Here is a 15,719-nt window from a genome sequence, read left to right on the forward strand (position 1 = left end):
CTCAAGTCCAGTACTGCTTCAACCCCAGTCACATGACAAGGGCACCACTGTCATGTGTCACGAGTACGTAACACTTTTGATCGCAGGTCTCCAGTCGAAACGATGACTTTGTCTCCTACCACCAGGCCAATATTGTAGCCACTGCCCTGGATCACGTGATCTCTCCTTCCAGACACGAGCCTCACCAGTCTGAAGCTCGCAGGCTTTTCCTTGCAGCGATACACACAATGCCGGAGGAACTCAGCAGGCCAGGCAGCGAGAAAACAGCCGACGTTTTAGGCCTGGACCCTTCACCGCCATCTGCAGTTTCCTGTGTTCGGTTTTCCTCCGATCCCAAGTTACTGCATAACATAACCCATCCTCCAATCCTCTTCCACTACTCCTGCCCGAGAAGGGCGCAGAGAGACAGGAGTGGAGGAGTCAAAGTCAGAGTGACGGACAGAGCTGAGACCGGACTCTCAACTTCTACACCCGTCAATTTCCAGCGGTTTATCAGAAACACAGAGCTCCTGAGAGAGGAAAAACTCCCTAACACACCACGTACATACTGAAGGAATTCTAGGAATTTACTGGCGGTCGGACTTCATCCAAACGGAATACAGCGTTTTTGGCACAGGATTAATTTCAAATCGCCCGCCAATTGCAGAGCACCCAGCAACGGTGCTTGGTTACATTTCTTTAAAATGATTACCATTAATTTTATCACGAATTATACAATGTCAGTTTCATTTAATGCATTTAATATCTAATTCATTCAATTAAGATTTAAATGCATAATTACGAAATCCGTTCTCGAAACGAGTGAACTGCTTTCTGTCCGAGACGGATAAAAGGATTAAGATCGATCATAATACATTCAGGATTTACGGTAATCACTGACTGGAACGGCATAATCACAGGAATATTTCAAGCGGAACAGATTAATCTGTTTCAAATGTAACTCAGCTGACTGTATCGATAAAAATAATTAAAAGGTTGTGGACACAGCTCCGTCTATGAGGCGGTGGGTGGCTCTTAGAAGAGCCTTTACTGTGCTCGGGAGGAAGTGGGAGTATTTCAGCCGCCGAACCCATAGAGAGTCCGGCCCTGGCGTTTCAGAGCGTACACTATATCCATGGCAGTGACCGTCTTGAGTTTGGCGTGTTCAGTGTAGGTGACCGCATCCCGGAATCACATTCTCCAGGAAAACCTTCAGTACCCCGCGGGTCTCCTCGTTGATCAGACCCGAGATCCGCTTGACGCCGCCACGGCGAGCCAGACGCCGGATGGCCGGTTTGGTGATGCCCTGGATGTTATCCCGGAGAACTTTACGGTGCCGCTTGGCTCCGCCTTTGCCCAGTCCTTTGCCTCCTTTCCCTCTGCCAGACATGATGCTGCTTCACTCAGGTCGCTGCTCAGTGACAAACCGACTGCTGATGTCTCCTTTTACACACAGCGCCCCGACCTGCCCGAGAAATGCGCAGAGACAGAGGCGGGGAGGGGAGGAGACAGAGTCAGAGTGACGGACAGAGCCGAGAGCGGCCTCTCATCGTCCAGCTCCGCCTTCACTTTACCACACCCACCAATTTCCAACGGTTTATCCGCAACACAGCTCTCGAGCGGAAAAAAACGCCCTCACACACCACGTACAGACCGGAGGATTTCTGGAAGTTTGCTGATTCGCCTGCTTTAAATTATAGGAAGTGCTTTTCCGTTCCGCAAATCCCCGAAGACCTCGGTCTCTCCCTCCCCGGCCCCATGACCAGTGCGAGCGCCCTCACACACAGCAGTTGGTGGGCGAGGGTGCAGTCACTTCCAGTGATGAGAGGGTTCATTCATTAGAACAATTGTTCCTTTGGGTCGCGAGGGAAATGAAAGTCCGGTCACTTAAAGTAACAGGATACATAGGCAGATATAAGGATATATATACCGCGCTTCTGGCGCCTTCTAAACCGCAGGTAAAGTGGTGGCTGAGGAGCTGGTGTGAGGTAGGTGGGGCTTCAGCTACAAAGCCTCTCGAAGGGAAGGTGGAACGGGTACATTGAGAGGAGAACTTTCTTCCTGCTGCACGGAAGGGGTTAAACGAGCAGGGATGAGGTCCTACAAAGTGATTTTCAGGAACTCGGTAAAAAGCAGGACTTCCAGGATTGCAATCTCGGAATTATGACCCAAACCATGTGCTGGTGTACTGACAATTCGATAATGCCTGCACTTTAATATGTTGATGATGATCTGATGCAGGAGGGAGGTCTTCAGATTCATGGATCAATGGGCTCCCTTCCAGGCAGGTGGGAGACCAGGACAAACAAGGCCATTTCCATCTGGACTGGAGGGGACCCAATATCCTCACCAGGAGGTTTGATGGTGTCACTTGGCAGAGTTTGGAGTAGCAAGTGGGAGAAAGTACGTATGATAAGACAGTCTGAAAAGAACGAGAGCTAATAAAAATGCTGGGATTGATGGGCTGAAATGAGTTTATTTCAACATTAGGAGTAATCTGTTGTCGGAGGGATACGGCTGGCAGCTCAACATTCCTGGGTTTCATTGTTTTACACGTGAGTTGGGGTAGGGTGGGTTTAACAGAAGCAAAGGTTACCCCACTGGGAATGTCACAATAAACTGGAAGGCTCACTTGCAGAGGCAATCTGCAGTTACACTGATAGGATTATCATATTGGACCCCAATGACCAATGTAGGGACTTTATCTTCCCTAGAATTGATTGGATCTTGCTTAATACTAAAATGCACAAGATTTCTTCATTGAATCTGAAGAGTGTTTGAAACATTATGTACAGAGCCCAACCAGAGGAGAGAACAGACAGGAGGAATTAGTTTTGGGAAACGAGCCAGGCCAGCTGACAGCTGAGAGTCAGTGAATATTCTGGGATCTTATTTTTTTTCTTAGTGATGAGGAAGAATAAAATCAGATCTTGTACGAAGGTACTGAATTGCAGGAGGGCAGGTTAGTACGGAGTAAGACAGAAACCACGGGGCATTGATTGGGAGCAGCCACTGTCAGACAAGTCCACATCTGACGTGCGAGAGTTGTTTCAAGACCAGCAGATCCGAGTTTGAAATTGCGGTACAGGATTTATGCACATTTGGAAAGGCATGGCCTGATTAGGGACAATCAGCATGGTTTTATGTGGGCAGATCACGCTTGACAAAATTGATCGAGGTTTCGGTGGTGGTGATACAGATTATAAGATACAGGAGTAGAATTAAGCCATTTGGTGTATCAAGTCTGCTCTGTCATTTCTTCTTGGCTGATACATTTTTCCTCTCAGCCCCAATCTCCTGCCTTCTCCCTGTATCCCTTCATGTACTGACCAATCAAGAATCCATCAACTTCTGCCTTAAATATACCTAAAGTCTGGGCCTCCACAGCTGCCGCATGTGGCAATGAATTCCACAGATGCACCACACTCTAAAGAAATTCCTCCTCATCTCCAATCTGAAAGGAAGCCCCTGTCTTCTGAGGTTGTGTCCTCTGGTCTTAGACACTCCCGTCCTCTCCATATCAACTTGATCAAAGCCTTTCACCATTCAATAGGTTTCAATTAGTCATCCCTCATTGTTCTAACTTCCAGGGAATAAAGGCCCAGAGCCATCAAACACTCTTCATATGACAAGCTGTTTAATCCTGGAATCATTTTTGAGAATCTTGTTTGAAACCCATCCAATTTCAGCTCATCCTTACTAAGATAAAGGGCACAAAACTGCTCCCAATGCTCCAAGTGAGAGCTCACCAATACTTCATAAATCTCAACATTACATCCTTGCTTTTATATTCTAGTCCTCTTGAAATGAATGTTAACATCATATTTGCCTTCCTCACCACAGACTCAACCTGCAAATTAACCTTTACAGAACCAGCACAATGACTCTCTGCACCTCAATTTTTTGTATCTTCTCTCCATTTAGAAAATAGTCAACCCTAATATCTCCTCAACCAAAGTGCATGACCATACACTTCCCAGTTCTGGATTCCATCTGCCACTTCTTTGCCTATTCTCTTCATCCGTCTGTCCTTCCCTATTTCCTCAAAAATACCTGCACCTCCACCTGTCTCTTCAAATCATCTGCAAATTTTGCAACAAGTCCATCAAATCCATCGTTAATTTGGATAGTTATATGCACAGGAAGGGAATGGAGGGTTATGGGCTGAGTGCAGGTCGGTGGGACTAGTTGAGAGTAAGCGTTCAGCACGGACTAAAAGGGCCGAGGTGGCCTGCTTCCATGATGTAATTGTTATATGGTTATAAGAGACAGGTGGAGGCGCAGGTATTTTTGAGGAAATAGGGAAGGACAGGCAGATGAAGAAAATGGGTAAAGAAATCATTGACATATAACGTAAAAAGAATCAGTCCCAACATCTTGGTGCTTGATGAAGGCAAGACTGTGGACATGATCTCTATAGACCTTAGTAAGGCATTTGTAAAAGACCCGTGGGATTCAATATAAATTGCAATTTCAATTCAGAAATGGATTCCGCATAGAAGTCTATGTCGGGCTGGAAGTCCGTCTACAGAGGTGATCCACAAGGATTGATGCTGGGAATTATGTTGTTTCTGATATATATCAATTTTTGGATGAAAATGTTGATGGGTGGTTTACAAGTTTACATGTGACAGCAAGATTGATGGAATTGTGGACAGTGTAAACATTGATCAATGCACACAGTGTGACACAGATCACAAACATATGCAGAGAAATTGCAGAAGGAACTTAATCTGGGAGGGAATGTGGTATGGCACTTTGGGAGATCAAATGAAAGAAGAAAGTATAATGTTAATGATTGACCCCTTCACAACATTGGTGAGAAGAGTGATCTTGGGGATCTTGGGATCCAGGCACATAGTTCACAGAACGTGGCTACACAACGGGATAAGGTGTACAGAATGCTGGTCCCCACTGGTCACTGTGTTGAGTATAAGAGCAAGGGAGTCATGTATTACAACAGGCACACAAACGCACAGTGAATGGACCATGTCCAGGTAGGTCGACTTTTGGCAGTATGATGGATAAGAGGGATCTTGAGGTCCGAGTCCATAGGAGGCTCAAAGCAGCTGCACAGGTTGACTCCACAGTTAAGAAGATGTATGGTGTATTGGCCTTTATCAATCGTGGGAATGAATTTAGGACTGGAGAGATAATGTGGCAGCGATACCTGACCCTGGTCAGACCCCACTTGGAGTACTGTGCTCAGTACTGTTTGCCTCACTACAGGAAGTATATGCAAGCCATAAAAAGGGTGCAGAGGAGATTTACAAGGATGTTGCCTGGAATGGGGAGCATGCCTTATGAGAATAGGTTGAGTCAACTTGGCCTTTTCTCCTTGGAGCGAAGGAGGATGAGAGCTGGCCTGATAGAGGTGTACAAAAGGATGAGAGACATTGATCGTGTGGATAGTCGGATACATTTTCCTAGGGCTGAAATGGTTGCCACAAGAGGACACATGTTTAAGGTGCTGGGTAGTAGGTACAGAGGACATGCCAGGGGTAAGATTTTTTTAATCAGAGAGTGGTGAGTGTGTGGAATGGGCTGCCAGCAATGGTGGTGGAGGCGGATACGATAGGGTCTTTTAAGAAGCTTTTAGATAGATACATGGAGCTCTGTAAAATAGAGGGCTATAGGTAAGCCTGGTAATTTCTGAGGTAGGGAAATGTTTGGAACAACATTGTGGGCGGAAGGGCCTCTGTTGTGCTGTAGGTTTTTTTTTTTGATTCTATGACTGAACTGAACTCCAAGGGTATTCAGTGACTTGGAAATTTTCTTGCATCCATCTCCTGATGTACTTTTCAATAAGCTTTTTGCAGAGCTGCCAGGAGTGTTCTTTGGTCTTCATGGTGTAGTTTTTGCTGGGATACTGACTACCAACAGTAGTGTAATTTTATTACAATCAATTGAAACACCTTGACTGCACATGGTGATCTCCATTTAACTGATAAGGTAACTCCTAAAACCAATTGGCTGCACCAGTGATAATTTGGTGTGTTATATTAAAGGGGGTGAATACGTACACAGACAATTATTTCGTGTTTTATATTTATAATTAATTTAGAGCACTTTTTAGAGATCTGTTTTCACTTTGACACAAAAGACTTCTTCTGTTGATCAGTAAAACAAAGCCAAATATAATCCGCTGTGATTCAATACTGTAAAACAATAAAACATGAAAACTTCCAAGGGGCATGAATACTTTTCATATGCACCTTACATGTAGTGACAGTGATGAGAAAGGGGGAGGGAAAGAAGACACGGGGAGGAGTGGTCTCAAGATCCTCCGGTGTTCCTCCCGATGGGATAAAACACAAAAAGGGAAATATCAAAGAGAGATGAGAATGGAACTGTGATTGTCGTGAGAGATTTAATCAGAAGCAGATTGGAGTACTGCTGCATCGAGTAACTTTGTTCTGAGAGCTGGAACAACCACGATCTGCTGGTGGCAACCCATTCCAACTGAGTTTCCCATTCACATACCAGCATATCGGTCCCTTACAGCTGTCTTAACGGGTGATGGGTGGTAATGGGACAAGCTCCCACTTCCCATTAAATGCTGCCAATGGTGTGTGCCTCAAATTGCCTCCGTCAGGTAAATACAGCTCCTGACTTTAACATTTGGCTTAGCTACTAAGCCCGACGGAACTGTTTCTAGTGTTGGGGGAAGGTGCAAATAGGTTTACTAGCATCATATAACCAACTGCTATGGACAGATGGGCTCGTCAACCGTGCTTGGCAGCTCATCTAGTGGAAGGAAAACCCTGACCTCAAACCTGGACCCTGGTGTTCACCCTCAATCTGTGGTCTGGAGTTCTCCCTCATTGTGATCACTTCATCAGGGATCCTTCACCACAAGATCTCTCTGTAATCCCACCTCATTACACATTACATCTGAAATGACCTGTTCCTGGGTAAGATCCTGCTGTAAGAAACTGTCTCTGACCACTCCACAAATTTCTCTTCCACTGTACCAGTTGGATTACTTTAATCAATACACAGACTGAAGCAAACACACATAAAATGCTGGAGGAACTCAGCAAACAGTCGACATTTTGGGCTGAGAACCTTCATCGGGATGAGACAGAAAGGGACAAAAGCCAGAATAAGGTGGTGGGGGAGGGGGAGGAGGACAAGTGAGTGGGGTGTGTGGTTTGTGGAGGGATAAGGATGTGAGGAGCTGGGTGACAGGCAGAAAAGGCAAAGAGAGGAAGAAAAAGTAATCTAATAGGTCAGAATGTTGGACCATGGGATGACGTGAAGGAGCTGGAGAACCTAGGAGAGATGATGGGCAGGTCATAAGGGCGTGTGAGGAGAAGTGAAGGGGTTAACTGGCAACAGAATGGGGGAAAATAAGTGGAATTGGGGGAAACAGAGTGCAGTGATATCCGGAATTTGGAGAAATCAATGTTCATGTCATCAGGATTGGAGGCTGCACAGTCGGAATATGAGGTGTTGTTTGGCTAGCCTGTATTTGGCCTCATCGTGGGAAGAGAGAAAGCTACAGACAGACATGTTGCTGATGGCCCTCTGCTGGTCAAGGTCGAAGATGGATATTGTACCCTCACTGTGAAAGTCAATATGCAAGCCAGGGTACTACGATACGTAAAGCAAGCTGTTGCCCATGCAGTGGCTCCTGCTCTCCATGCAGCTGATGAATCCAGAGCAACCGCAGAGACCGATGGGGTCAGGCACCAGAGTGGTCGCATGATTACCAGTCTGCATTGAATACAGGACTGACAGGGAATTAGTGTTCACAGTGGAGACACAGCAAACATCCCACAGATATCTGATGGTGACATTTCAACGTTGTGCAATAATGTGTAACAATTGCCATCACGAGGGAGAAGCTAAAAGGACAAAAAACAAACATTACCAGGTCCCAATGACCGGCACTGAAGCCTGGAGAGAAAGTAGAGACACTGAAGTCTGTCAAAACTCACTGTTACAGAAAGGTCCCAGTGGAGTTGAAAACCATTGTTGAAGAAGGGTGGAAGATAAAAACCAGGTGACTGTAGTCCAGTTAACTTCACTTCAGCTACTGGAGTCTATAATCTGTGAAGAAATAACAAGTCATTTGGAAAAGTCTAATGCATTGAACTAAGTCAACAGGGTTTACAGTCAGATTCACACAGCACAGATATGAACCCCTCAGCTCAAAAGGTCCACGATGACCAAAGTTCCCATCTGAGCTTGTGCTCTGTAACCCCCTCGCCACCACATTATGAACAAGGCTATCGTCCCATTTCCCTGCATTTAGCCCATATCCTTCAAAACCTTTCCTTTCCATCTACCTTTTTAATGTACCTGACTCAAACACTCCCCTTGACAGCTCATTCCATTTACCGATCAGCCTGCATGTGGAAAAGTTGCCCTTCAGGTTCCTATTAAATCTCATCTCAAACCAATGCCCCCAGTTCTTGATTCCCTTACCCTGGCAAAACTTTGTTATCTTTGACCCAACCCAGGCCCCTTATAATTTTATACACCTCTGCAGTATTGCCACTCATTCTCCAATGTTCCAAGGAAAATTGTCCAAAACAGTTTCCACTAATCAGTCCTTTGAGATCCAGTAACATACCTGTAAATCTCCTCTGCACTCTTTCCAGCTCAATGGTGCCTGTCATATAGCACGGTCACAAAAACTAAACACTATTTATGAAATGCGGCCAAACCGACGTATTGGACAACTGCACCATTTCATCCCAGCTTCTATATTTGGTGCCCTGACTGAAGGCCGGTGTTCCAAAAGCCTCTTCACCACCCTGTCCATCTGGAACCTGGTTTTTGTCTCTGTAACTGGGGTTACAGAATGTTAAGTGAATGTTTGACAAACATACCAGAGATTTGAGACTTTACAGGGGAAGTTGGAGAAGTGGTGATTTTGGATTGTCAGGAGCCATTTGCCAAGGAGCCACACGAAAGGCTGGTGCACAAGACCAGATCTCCGTACTGGGAAGGAGGTGTGTTAATATTGACTGAAGACTGGTTATCATACTGAGACAGAATAACAGGTCTGTGTCAGGCTGGGATGACATAACTACTGGAGTGTCCCAGCAACCTGTTTTGGACCCTCCATTATTTACTATTGATATTAATGACCTGGAGGAGTGGCAGAGAGTGAGGAATCCATGATTGTCAATGACATGGAATGTGGTATGGGCATGTTCTGATTGGACATTTGGTCTCTCCAACAGGATATGGGGAAGCTGGTGAGTAGAATACTTGGTAAATGGAATTTAATGTATTAAGTGTGATGATGTAGTAGGAGGGATCAAAATTCACTACTATTTATGTGGAGATAAATTGTAAATGAGAGAAATAGAGAGGGGTCGAAGTGCTGCCTGCAAAACAAAATAGAAACGGGTGCAGTGAAGGGTTCATAAGACCATATATGACCAAGGTTCAGAGGTGAATGGTTCATTGACATTTATTGCTGGGGCATTAGTGCAGCGAAACAGAGAAGTGTTGTTACAGTGTCAAATAAACACACAATGACTGATTTTGGGAAGTTAAAGCAGGTCAAGACATACCCAGTGAATGGCAGGGCCCTGCAGAGCACTAATGAAAAGATGAACCTGAGGCACGGGTACATAGTTCCCGGAAAGAGCCAACACAGGTAGAGAAGGTGGTGAAGAAGGTGCACAACATGCTTACCTTCATCGGCAAAGGCTCTGAGAGGAGTTTGGACATCACGTTACAGTTGTACAAATCAATAATTAAACCACACCAGGAGTACACTGTGCAGTTCTGTTCACCACGAGAGGAAGGATGTGATTAAACTGGAAAGGTGCAGAAATGATTCACAGGAATGTTACCTGGACTGGGGGATTGAGTTACAAGGAAAGATCAGACCGACTGGGACTGTTTTTCCTGGAGTGAAGTAGGCTGAGGGGAGACCTGACACAAATTTTTAAAACTATGAGAGGTGCAGACAAGGTAGACAGTCAGAATCACTTCCCCAGGGTAGAAATATCAAATATGAGAAGGCACACCTTTAAAATGCCAAGGTGAGAATTTAAAGGTGGTTTTCAGGGCAGGTAAGATTTCTGTTTCTGTACAGAGAGTGGTGAAGGCTGGGTTTCGTCTGCCATGGGGAGTGGTGGAAGCAGATACGATAATGACATTTAACAGGGTTTTAGATAGCCATGAATATTCAGAGAATTGAAGCGCATGGATTATACGCAGGCTGAAGAGATTTAGTTTCATTTGGCATCCTGTTCAGCACAGACAGAAGAAGGGTCTGTTCCTGTGCTGTACTATTGTGTGTTCTCGGTGAGCCTCAGTGACGGGGAATTCTTTAGCCGGGGTCACAGACAGGCGTATCTGTGGCAAGGAGAGAGACTGCAAGATGGTGCATTACCAGCCTGGTACCAGAGCCAAGGATGTAACTGAACAAGTACAGGCCATTCTGAAAGGGCAGGGTGAGCAGCCAGAGAACGTGTCCATATTGGTTCTAACAAAAGAGCCAAAGTCCTGCAAAGAGATTTAGGGAGTTCAGGAAAAAGTTAAGCAGAGTCTCTTGGGGGGGTGGTGGGGGTAATCCCAGTGTCACCTGCTAGTGAGGGAAGAAATAAAAAGGTGGTACAGTTTTATGTGTGGCTAACAAGCTGGTGCAGGTTAGTTACATGGATCATTGAGTTTTAATCAGGAGAGGCAATGGGAAGAGTTGACAAATAGACAATTTACAGTGTCTCAGGAGCATTACAAGTGTGCAGATAAACACATATTAGAAGTAAGAGAAAGAATGAAAAGTTACCACAAACAGTCTGACATGAGGGGTGTCATCACTTCCCCGGCTACAGGTTGACTCATTACAGAGCCGAGGGTCAGAATGACTTCATACAGCGCTCCTTGGAGCAGCACAGTGGTGTTAGTCTGTTACTGAAGATGCTCCTCTGTTCAGCCAAGGAGGCATGCAGAGGGTGAAAAACATTGTGCAGAATTGTCAGGATTTTCTGTCTGGTCCTTTGTTCCACCATGGCCTCCAGTGTGTCTAGTTTGACTCCAATAACAGAGTCAGCCTTTCGAATCAGTTTATTCTCAGATGGCATCACCCATGTTGATGCCACTGGCCCTGTACACCACTGGATAGTTAGGCCAAGTTAATGAACACAGGGGCACCAAGGGGCAGAAGTGTGTTTGTATCAGTGCTAGTTAATCCAAACGTACTTGGCACGGAGATTCAGCCATTAGTGAAGGGTAGGACTGGTAGCTAAACATTCCAGGATTCAGATTCAGACAGTTCAGAGGGAGGTGAATGAGATTGGGGAGCTGTACTGCTGATCAGGCAGAATGTCACAAATTCAAGGTCATCCCGGAGGCTCATCCAGTGAGACCATGTGGGTGGAACTCAGGAATGAGAAAGGTGCAATCACTGTGATGGGATTATACTGTAGGGCTCCCGATAACCAGTAAGAGTGAGGAACAGATATTTTGGCAGGTTATGGACTGATGTAAAAACAACAGAGTATCTGTAGTGAATAAACTCCCCAGAGTGACTGGGACTCCCTTATCATCTGAGACTTGATTGGGGCATTATTTGTTAAGTGTTTTCAGCAAGGTTTCCTGAAACAGTATGCAGATGGTCCACCAGGAGGGAGACTTTCTTGACTTTGCCTTGGGAAATATGGGACTCACCAGATTGTGGTAGGAACAACCAGTGTTCAAAGAGGAATTAGACAGGTCTTTCAGTGGAAATAACCTGCAGAGCTGTGGGGACAGAGTGGGGAATGGGACTGTGGAAATGTTGTAACAGGAGTTGGTATAAACTTGATGGTCAAATAGTCCAGATCATCCCAGAATGATCCTGTGATCTGTAATAGTCTGAAAAAATTATTCTAGTCACCGGTGAACCTTCTAAGCTCCAGGGTGGACAAGATCAATTGTGTAATAAGGACACACTTCGGTAAAATCACTGACACCATATTCCAAGCACACTGAGCTGAAAGAGCACAGCACCGGCCAGTGAGGACACAGACCAGTACACATCCGGCTCTCTACTACAAAGTTCAAAGCTGTAAGTAAATGTATTATTAAAATACATTTCTGTCATCGTATGCAACCCCGGGATATATTTTCTTTTGGGCATACCGTTGGTTTGTTAGAGCTGTTGGGCAGGGTATAAACTAATTTGGCAGGGGCATGAGAACTGGTGTAAAAGGACTCAGGACAGTACAGATGGTAAAGAAAGAAAAGATAGCATGCAGTCACACTGTCAGGAAGAGCGAGCAGACGATTGGACATAACTGCAGCCAGCAGAGGGATGCAGAATCAATAAGGGTAGCAAATCTAATACTTGCAGCGTCATTCATCAATGCACAGAGTATAAAAAATAAGGTGGATAATCTTATTGCCCTCTTACGGATTGTCATGTATAATGTGATCATGACAGAATCACAGATGAAAAATATTTATAGTTGAGAGTTAAATGCCCAATTTGACATATCAGAAGGACAGAAAGGTAGGCAATGGGGATAGCATGGCTCTGCTGGTAAAGAATGGTATCAAATCAGTAGGAAGATGAGCCATAGGATCGGAAGATGTTGAATCATTGTGAGTAGAGTTAAAAAAAACTGCAAGTGTAAAAGGACGTTAATGCAGTTGTAAACAGGCCGTCAACAGTTGTTTGGATGTGGACCGCAGGTTACAACAGGAAATAGAAAAGGCATGTCAAACGGGTAATGTTATTGGAGATTTCATGGGAGATTTCAACATGCAAGTCGACTGGGAAAATCAGGTTGGAAATAGATCTCAAGAGAGTGAGTTTGTTGAATGCCTAAGAGATGGCTTTTTAGAGCATTTTGTCATTGAGCCTACCAGGGAATCAGCTATACTGGATTGTGTGTTATTTAATGAACAGGAGGCAATCAGGGAACTTCAGGGAAAAGAACGCTTAGGAGGCAGCGATCACAGTAACATTGAGTTCAACTTGAAATTGGATAGGGTGAGAGTACAGTCTGACATCGCAGTGTTTCAGTGGAGTAAAGGAGTTGGCTAAAGTAAATTGGAACGAGATGCTGGCAGAGATGGTAGCAGAGCAGCAAAGGTGAGAGTTTCTGAGAAAAATGAGGGAGGTACAGGATAAATGTATTCCAGAAACAAATAAATGCTCAAATGGCACAATAGTACAACTGGTTCAGCTCGCTTCTCCACTCTGCACTGAACTAAGCATCTGTGCACAGACTCTCTTTGAGCATTTCAGTTCAAAACGCTACAGAACTTGCTTGTGTTTATTGTTTGCAGGAATTGTCTTTCTTTCTGCACATTGGGTGTTTGATGGTCTTCTTATTTTATTAGTGGGTTCTTTTCACTTCCTTTGTTTTATGGCAAACTGTATGAAACAAACCTCAGTTGTAGAATGTATACGTACTTTTGATAATAAATTTACTTTGAACTTTGATTCAAAAACCTGATGCTTGAGGGATAAAGTAAGGACAAAAATTTAACAAAACTTAAAAGTCATGCTCCATTAGTTACAGGCCAGGATAAAAAATGATAAATATTCTTCCTCTTTTTAAGAACTGCAATAGGGACAAGACAGGAAAGTATACCCTGGTGACTCTTACATTCGTGGGATGGATATTACTCGAAAAGATATTTAACGATAGGATCAGCTCAGGCTTTATAAGGCATTGGTCCGATCACACTTGGAGTACTGTGTACTGTTTTGGGTCCGTTATCTAAAAAGCTACAAGTTCATAGAGGAGGTTCACAAAAATGATCCTGGCAATAAAAGGATTAATGAACAATGATTGTTTGATGGCTTTGGGCCTGTACTCTCTGGACTTTAGAAGAATGATGGAATCTCATTGAAACCGATCAAATATTGAAAAGGCCTAGAATAGAGTGGGGAGGGTATTTCCGATAGTGGGGCAGTCGGGGACCACAGGGCACAGCCTCATAATACCATTAGAGCAAAGATATGGAGTAATTTCCTTAGTAATGGGTAGTGAATCTGTGCTGCCTATGTCAGGATGTTTTTCTTTGACCAGAGTTCAGCGATTAACACCATCATTCCCACAGTCCTGATAAATAAGCTACGGAACCTGGTCTCTCTGCAATTGGATCATCAACTTCCTAACCTGGAGACAACAGTCTGTGCAGATTGGTGATAAAACGGGCTAATCCCTATTGACATCAATGGATCTGGGGTTAAACGTGATTCTGGTCCTGACTCTAAATTCATCCCCACAGACGGATGTGGCCAACTTATTGGGTACATTGAATGTGGAGGTTCTTGATTGTGGGGGCGGGGGCAGAATAAGAGTGTTCGAGAGGGTTAAGAGATGTGACATGATCTCTTATTCCTGGCAGAATGGGGCAGCAGAGATGATGGGCCAAATGGCCTAATTCTGCTCCTGTGTCTTATGGTCTGCTGGTCTCGGAGCAGCTGCAGGACATTTCAAAGGGAAGTTTGAGCAGCCGGACACCGTGGTGGACGATGCATGTTGGTAATAGCAATGTAAAGAGGAGGGATCTGGTCCTGTGCAGAGAATTTAGGGACATAAGACAGATAGACATACTTTATTGATCCCGAGGGAAATTGGGTTTTGTTACAGCCGCACCAACCAAGAATAGAGAAGAAATATAACAATATAAATCCATAAATAATTAAATAATAAGTTAATCATGCCAAGTGGAAATAAGTCCAGGACCAGCCTATTGGCACAGGGTGTCGGACACTCCGAGGGAAGAGTTGTAATGTTTGATGGCCACAGATAGGAATGACTTCCTATGACGCTCAGTGTTACATCACAGTGGCTGAATGTACTCCTGTTCCTAACCATTACCTGATGGAGTGGATGGGAGTCATTGTCTAAGATGGCATGAAACTTGCACAGCATCCTCTTTTCAGACACCACCATCAGAGGGTCCAGTTCCACCCGCACATCATCACTGGCCTGACAAATAAGTTTGTTGATTCTGTTGGTGTCTGCTACCCTCAGCCTGATGCCCCAGCACACAACAGCAAACATGATAGCACTGGCCACCACAGCCTCACAGAACATCCTCAGCATCGCCCGGCAGATGTTCAAGGAACTCAGTTTCCTCAGGAAATAGAGATGGCTCTGACCCTTCCTGTAGTCAGCCTCATGGTACTTTGACCAGTCCAGTTTATTGTCCATTCGTATCCCCCCCCCCAGGTATTTGTAATCCTCCACCATGTCCACACTGACTATAAAGTAGTAAACTCTGTATTACTCCCAGTGACACTTGTTAGTGGGGTGAAATATAGAGAGGTACCACTAATGAATGTGTGGCTGAGGAGCTGGTGCAGGGGGCAGAGTGCCAGTTTCATGGATCAATGGGACATCTTCTCGGGATGGGTAGGCAGAAACTTTTCACCACCTAGGGTCTTCTAGGGAAAGACCAGTTTTCTTCATCCTAAAACTGCACGGAATAGTTTTGTTTGTGACAGGGCGGAGGTTGAAAGGGAATCTGAAGGTTGAGTTGATGCAGGTGGATAAAATTACGTGAGGCATACAAAGGTTAGTGAGACAGAGACTGTTTCCAGTGGTGTGGCTGTCGAAAGGGAATAGTTGTAAGGTGATAGGGGGTGGTTTAAAGGGGATCCGAAGGGTAAATATTTGACACAGAGAATAGCTGGTATCCCGAATGAGCTGCCAGAGGAGGTGGTGGAAGCATAAACACACAAAGTTTCTGTTGATGAACACTTTCCAGGAACCTGTCATTACTTGTTCATCCTGCCCTGGTTTAACTCCCTGGTGCTGGGTCCA

The 15,719-nt window shown here is 44.8% G+C and overlaps 1 protein-coding gene across 1 annotated transcript in view; it reads right to left on the reverse strand.

Moving 5' to 3' along the window:
* Positions 1–1,144: 1,144 nt before the first annotated feature.
* The window catches only part of LOC132383852 (uncharacterized), a 110,836-nt gene continuing 96,261 nt past the window's right edge, over positions 1,145–15,719 (reverse strand). Inside the window, exon 5 of the mRNA XM_059955050.1 lies at positions 1,145–1,376. Within this exon, the coding sequence (XP_059811033.1) occupies positions 1,145–1,376 (232 nt within the window). The remainder of the gene's footprint in view (positions 1,377–15,719) is intronic.

This window comes from Hypanus sabinus, chromosome 31 (genome assembly GCF_030144855.1).
Source record: "Hypanus sabinus isolate sHypSab1 chromosome 31, sHypSab1.hap1, whole genome shotgun sequence".
NCBI lineage: Eukaryota > Metazoa > Chordata > Chondrichthyes > Myliobatiformes > Dasyatidae > Hypanus > Hypanus sabinus.